Genomic DNA, 6780 nt, shown 5'->3' with positions numbered 1-6780 from the left:
TTAAGATCTTAATTAAGAACCAAAGACTGTTACTGAGTTTTTGAAATGAGCGCATGCGTAAGAACAACCCCCCCTCCTTTCGAGGGAACGCCTCCCAAAACGCGTGCACGAGTGTTGGAACACGAGTGTTTACCACCGGCATTCGCTGTGTCGTGTTAGTTGATTCATTATGTCGGACTCACCGCAGGTAACTCATAATCTGCAGTTGTTACTCCTGTCTCCTGACAAAAACATTGCATGCGGCGCCTGTGGAGTGTGGAAAGTTACTGGAGCGCGCAGCCGCGCTCGTCTCTCACAAAGAACGTCATGGCAGTGATTGACAAGCCAGAGGGCCAATCGTTTACGCGATGATCGCGTAAACTATTGGCTGATGTTTTTAAGGCCTTACCTCGTGCACAGATGATGTATATTAATATTATTCCTTTCAGTGCACCTAATAAATAGTCTTTTATCAGTTAGTAAAGACAGTTTCAAGTAATATTGCAAAAATGTATAAAACAAAACATCCTCTTTAGCACCTTTAAGTGTGCAAATTTCTGTTATAGTAAGGTTAATGAGTACATTAGAAGGAAGCCTGCAAAGGCTGACCTGTATTTCCAGAGCTCTGATTTTGCTGGTCCCACAGTCCCACTGTTCTTCAAGGAAACTTTAACTCTGTCCCATTTTCAGCCATCTCATTATAGAGATTCAGGCACCTGAGGGACAGAAAATCACAATGTTTAAAATGTCTTTTAGGCCCACACAGAGTAAGACGGAATGGGTAAGTGTCTGCATTCACATTCTTGTCTGTTCTCTCTCTTCTCTTTCTCTGATCATTCTGGCGGCTGCAGTTCTTTGCAGTGTTTTGCAAATTACTGTAACTCAATCAGACCTGTGCATGACCCAGTGACACAACCATCTGCACTGCCAGAATCATCATGGATGCCAAGGCCACATTATGTAAAGCTAAAACCAACAAATCTGCCTGTTCTTTTTCAGATTTTTTTTAAATTTGGAACCTAAACATCCCATCATTATCATTAAAATGACAGTTCACCTAAAAATGAATAGTCTGCCATCATTTACTCACTGTCATGTCATTCAAAATCTGTATGACTTACTTTCTTCAGTGGAACACAAAAGGAGATATTTTACATGGTCACACTACACTTTTCCATACAATAAAGACTAGATGGTGACCATCCCAGAGATTGCGCTAAACTTTCTACAGAAGAAAAGGTCATTTGAAATGATATAAGGGGGTGAGTAAATGACAGAAGTTTAATTTTTGAGTAAACTATCCCTTTAAAGTCGACATGAAAGTTGCAATAGTCATTTCTCCGCTATTAAGATGTATATCTGAGTAAAACGGCTTCTCAAACAAGAAAACTTTTTCTTTTCGGGTATTGATTAAATCATTGGATGGTTGTGGTTTGCTGTGATCTCATGTGAGTGACAGGTTGTCCCACCCTTGCACCAGTAAACACGTCACGAGAACAGAAGAGATGTCATTGCAAGAGGAAGGTGAAGTTATTTTGAACTGAGATTATGAAGGCATTATTTTAAAAAAAAGCACTCATGCATGAATAAATCATATATAATAAATACTGTAATATTCCATAAAAAATTTTGATTTCATAGTGACTATAAGAGTGAAAGATTGTATGTGACAAACTCACAGGAAGGATGAGTATTTGTGCGCTTAACGATAACCTAGTGTGATCTCACATGCACTAAATAGGCCAGTGGCATGACAGTCTATATAAAGACTCTCATTCCAGTTACCAACCACACAAAAAACCCTGAGGCCCACCACAAATGCACCAAAAATAACCTCAAGTGCTGCAGGGTTTTGACAACACGCAAACAAAAAGTTTTTTTAGCAGTGCCATCACTGCACTGCACTGCACGTTGCTGTGAAAACGTTTGATGCAGGCTTTATCTTGGACCAGATCTTTTTCACATCTCTTTCTTTTGTTTGTCAAAAAACATTCAGTACTTGTTCTCGGTTCTCAAATTTCACTGTGCAGCAACACAACAACATCAGAAAAAAAAAGACCCATCCTGCAAATTCTCAGCTGAAATGCATGTCTAACATAAAGTAATGTGCATTTGTAATTGTATTCATTTTTGGATTCTTTACAATTACCAATTTCACATAATGCCTTCACTGAAGATGGATAACCTTCACTGTTGGTGTCAAATTAGCAGATGAACAGCAACCTAGATAAACAACAACAACAACAACAAAAGAGCCAGCAGGTAAGACAATCTTGAATGTCATAATCAAGAACATTTTGTCAGTAGTGTGAGTCTTACACAATCCTGAGCACACCTGCTCTCCCAAGGGTACACTAAGGGTGAAAACCATGAGAGACCAGGCCAAAAAACAGTGTCTGGTTTCAAAGCCTATTTACACTGTCTTAAATTAGGCTGGGCCTCTGGGGGTTTAAAAGAGTAAAGAATTAAAAGTACCCAGATACGAGATTGGGCCCTAATTTTGGGAGCAAATAGGCAGCTGTTACTGCATGCAGCTGCCTTTAAATGGACTATATAGCTGGGTCACCGTGATTTTGCCAAGTAAGACATGTTCCTGGATCAACATCTTTGTTGATCCTGGAACATTTCAGTCAATCAACCAAACAGATTTGAGGGACAAGTTTACACTTTATGTCAAGTTTAGGCTTGCAACCAGGGTTAGGTGTTTCTACATCAATGTTATTCACCATTTTTTCCCCTCTTATTTTAGGTTAAGTTATGGGTAGGATTAGGTTTTGGGGTAGGAATAGGGTTAAGACTAAATTTGCAGACTGGAATGTTGTTCCAGGATCAACTAGCCTAAATATGTTGATCCAGGAACATGTCTTAGGCTACTTGACAAAATCACGGTGTGCTTTAAGTAACCCATAATTCTCCAAAAAATCTGTCTCAGCAGGTAGGTTACTAGATTTTGTAACATAATCACACTTACAATGTCAAATGTCATAGGCATAAGGAGGCAAACAAGACAAAAACACATTTAGCCTAGTGAAATGATGGACTAGCCTGCTTCCTTTCTACAATCCAGAAATCAAAAGAGCCTAAAAAAGAGGTGAGAAATGAAGGTGCCCGATTTACAATAGTCATGAATACGGATAAAATACAAATTATAAAATCCTGACGCAATTTTTGCTGCATATTTATCGGTTTTCCGCGGTTTCTTTAAACTCGTGACGTCATCAACCAGCGTCGGCTTGAAAGAAGCGGCTCGTGGAGTTTGCGGGAAACTTCAGGTTGCTGAATCATTTTGATTGCTGGTGAGTCCGATTTCAAATAGTCTTAAATACATTTATTCTAAATAGTCTCATCAGCAATGGTTAATTAATTCAGAGGGTCGTTTAAATGAACACGTTTCAACTAGATTGTTCTAGCCGGCCAGATTGTCAGCAGTTGCCATGAACATGCAGTGGCATTAGAGACATTCATATGTGCACAAAGTGATTCGTTTTATAGAATATCAATGCTCATTTGACTTAGTGCATGTTATACTTACCAAAATTACCATAGTAAAATACCATAGTAGCAAAAAATGAATATTTCATTTCCTCCATACACTATTTTAAGAATCTTTCTGTCATATAGTTTCATTTCATATGCTCTTTTCAATTGCACCTCAATGCTAATATGATCAATTCTGATTTAAACACTAGATTTATTTCAAACTGGCTTCCTATTACATCAGATGTGACTATTAGTATAGTTAATGTTTATAACTGTTATTTTTACTAATATAAAGACATAATAAATGAATGTGTTTTCCTCCATACAATGTTTTCAGAATCTTTCTGTCATTTAATGTAATTTTGTATGGTAGATAAGTTTTATTGTAGTAAAATTAACCTTTGTACTGTGGTTACCATGGTAATTTTGTGTAAGGGTAGAGAACTGCATCACTAATCACCAGTGTTGGGTGTAATTAATAACTTTTTCCTTGAAAGACTAAAGTAATGAATTACAGTTACTTCTGATGTAATTGCATTAAATACTGTATAGACTTTAGAACAATTCTATATAAATATATATATAATTGTGAATGTATGTTTTTAATGTAACCTTCTCCCCTTAAATATTTTGGTCAGTTCAAGAATGATTAATGCAATTTTATAATATTTATTTGAAAGAATTAAAAGAGCTCTGCCATGTCTATCCTTGTATTGTTCAACTGGTCAAGGTTGATGTGGAATTTAGACAAGTAATTAATAAGTAATGCAGTGCTTTTAAGAGAGAGTAATTGGTATAGTAATCTAATTACACTTTTTTTTTTTTTAGAGTAACTTACCCAACACTGCCATTCACTTTGTATTTCATCAGGTATGATGGATTCTCTGTATGGGCCTGTCGCTCTGGGTATACTAGCAGGTGTGGGGTGTGGGCTCTGCCTCGGATGGCACCTCAGTGGACGTTTTGGCAGATCGTCCCGCAGCATGATGGCGGCTTTAGGAAACAGCGCCGGTGCTGGCAGCGAAGCCAGTGTGATGGGAGAGAGCGGAGAGTTCAAAATGATCCTGGTGGTCCGAACTGATCTGAAGATGGGCAAAGGTAAAGCTGCGGCCCAGTGCTCTCATGCTGCGGTGTCGGCCTACAAGCAGGTCCAGCGCAGAAACCCAGAGCTCCTGAAACAGTGGGAATACTGCGGCCAGCCCAAAGTGGTGGTCAAGGCTCCAGACGAGGACTGTCTGCTGGAGCTGCTGACCCACGCCAAAGAGGTCGGACTTCCGGTCAGCTTAATCCAAGACGCTGGAAGAACCCAAATTGCACCAGGGTCTCGAACGGTTCTTGGTGTGGGACCTGGACCAGCTGATCTTGTTGACAAAGTGACAGGACACTTAAAACTCTACTGAATAACACTATTGAAATAAGATGGTACAAAACTGGGGCAGAATTCTTTGGACGTTATCGTTTTTATACGATCAGAATGAGTGGAGAACTTGAATTAAAAGGGTTAAAATGACACTGATTTATAGGTTTAACCATTTATTTTAAGTAAACAGTTCACCCATTCCACCAACATATGAGTACATTTGTTTTATCATAAGTTTATGTACATAAAATTAGTTATTTGGGAATCTCATTTTTTATCATATTAGAATCACCCCCCTCATACCCAATGGAATTGAGGACTTTTGTTGGTTAAATTTCCTGCTGTTCATTTTTTAATTGCACAACAATGCTAATATGACCTGTGAGCATTTAACTGGATTTGTCAAACTGGCTGTTTATTAAATCAGACTTGAGTGTTAACATTTTTATTTACATGTGTGATTGAGCCACAAAATCTCACTTTAAATCTTCATTTACGTTATGCATATCTGAACGAAACTGTCCAGTGAGTATGAAGAGGGAGAATTACAAAAGAATACATGGCACATGAAACTGTGGTTAGACCAGATTTTTCTTGACAAACAAGAAGCCTTTATTTATATGGTAGTCTGTGGGGGGGAAATCTCATTCTCTTTGTGCACAATCAGATCACTACAATATACGTGTATATGTATGATTAATCTCAACTCAGTGAAAACTGAGTACAGGTCACATAGTTTAAATCTTTCTTAAACCAAATTACCATACTTGATTTCTCTTCTTTACAAATAAAGGGTAAACTGAGTTTCGGAATAACTGGCAGGATAAACTGGCTTTCTAGTCTCACTTCGGTGCCGTACAGTGACCTAAACATCACAACAATAGCATACAAACATACGCGCACACACACACACACACACACACACACGCTGCAGCACAGAGAGGTAAGGTTAGTAAAATACACACAGGTGTGGAGAGAGGCATATATATTTATATATTTTTTAATCATTATCCCTCCTCAAATGGATGGTCCCACACAATGAGCACGGGTTACTGCACAACAAAAGTTTGTTTTTCATTATGGAAAACAAAAAGGTACTGGAGAACCTGCATAGGTCAGGGAAAAGGTTTGCTGTACGAACATTTCTTTACTCATTTAAAATAACCTTTTTTAATATATATATATATATCTTGAGCGCTACACAGCCGCACTGAATTACTGGTGTTGAGTAGTGTTTGTTTGTGGAGGCTGTAGTCGCACATTTTCCTCGATTTTATTTTCTTTCCTGGAATATACAATAGTTAAATGCAGACAGACCGAACAAGCTGCTCACACACATCAAAATGATACATTAGTTGTTTTTCTCTGACCACGGAGTGCAAATCAGATTTTCTGTCTTATTTTAATTAAACTGACTTGCTTCCTCCCACAAGTCTCCTCATTGTATACACCGTTCCCCTTTAAACTGACAGATAAAATTGAAAGGAAATTAAATCTAGTAGATATTTGGAATGTGAAAAAAAATAATTCTCGATGAGATCTTTGACAATATAGAAATAAAGTCCTTCATGATGGTATAAAGAAAACATGATAAACAAAAACAATCATTTTAAAAAAGGTAAAGTAAAAGAATAACATTTGCTCAAATCCCCCATTGTGAGCACAAAGTAATCGAGTCGGACTGAGGGAGAGAGATCCATGGGGATGCTGGACCGAACCAAGCGGCAGCAGGAAGAGGGGTGAGCGGGAGACGGGGAGGTCCTTACATGCCGTAACCGAAACCCGGCTGGGCCTGAGGAGCCTGGGGGTAGCCAGGTGCTGCTGTGTACCCATAGCCGTAAGCCTGTTGTGGGGGAACGGCCACACTGGGGCCTGCTGTCAGCATGAGCTGAGGTGTGCCTGAGGAGTGGGAAAACTCGTTAAAATGTATTTTTAAAAATTATATATATATATATATATAT

General features: G+C 38.5%; 2 protein-coding genes across 5 annotated transcripts in view; one reads left to right on the top strand and one right to left on the bottom strand.

Annotated features, from left to right (window-relative positions):
- The first annotated feature begins 238 nt into the window (after nt 1–238).
- Nucleotides 239–4870, top strand: ptrh2 (peptidyl-tRNA hydrolase 2). Of its 3 annotated transcripts, none has more exons than XM_067397871.1 (2): nt 239–2241; nt 4330–4870. In XM_067397871.1, the coding sequence occupies exon 2, from the start codon at nt 4332–4334 to the stop codon at nt 4857–4859; it is 528 nt and encodes a 175-aa protein (XP_067253972.1). In that variant the 5' UTR covers nt 239–2241; nt 4330–4331; the 3' UTR covers nt 4860–4870. The 3 variants fall into 3 exon arrangements, with proteins under 3 accessions (XP_067253972.1, XP_067253974.1, XP_067253971.1); XM_067397873.1 differs by lacking the exon at nt 239–2241 and adding an exon at nt 3031–3275 and having other exon boundaries at nt 4288–4870; XM_067397870.1 differs by lacking the exon at nt 239–2241 and adding an exon at nt 3036–3275.
- Nucleotides 4871–4950: 80 nt separating this feature from the next.
- The window catches only part of cltca (clathrin, heavy chain a (Hc)), a 38874-nt gene continuing 37044 nt past the window's right edge, over nt 4951–6780 (bottom strand). For both annotated transcript variants that reach the window (XM_067397868.1, XM_067397867.1), the window contains exon 31: nt 4951–6718. In XM_067397868.1, the coding sequence (XP_067253969.1) occupies nt 6582–6718 (137 nt within the window). In that variant the 3' untranslated portion in view covers nt 4951–6581. The remainder of the gene's footprint in view (nt 6719–6780) is intronic.

The sequence above is a fragment of the Chanodichthys erythropterus genome, chromosome 10 (assembly GCF_024489055.1).
Source record: "Chanodichthys erythropterus isolate Z2021 chromosome 10, ASM2448905v1, whole genome shotgun sequence".
NCBI classification, from domain to species: domain Eukaryota; kingdom Metazoa; phylum Chordata; class Actinopteri; order Cypriniformes; family Xenocyprididae; genus Chanodichthys; species Chanodichthys erythropterus.
This window is presented reverse-complemented; position numbering and strand designations above follow the sequence as displayed.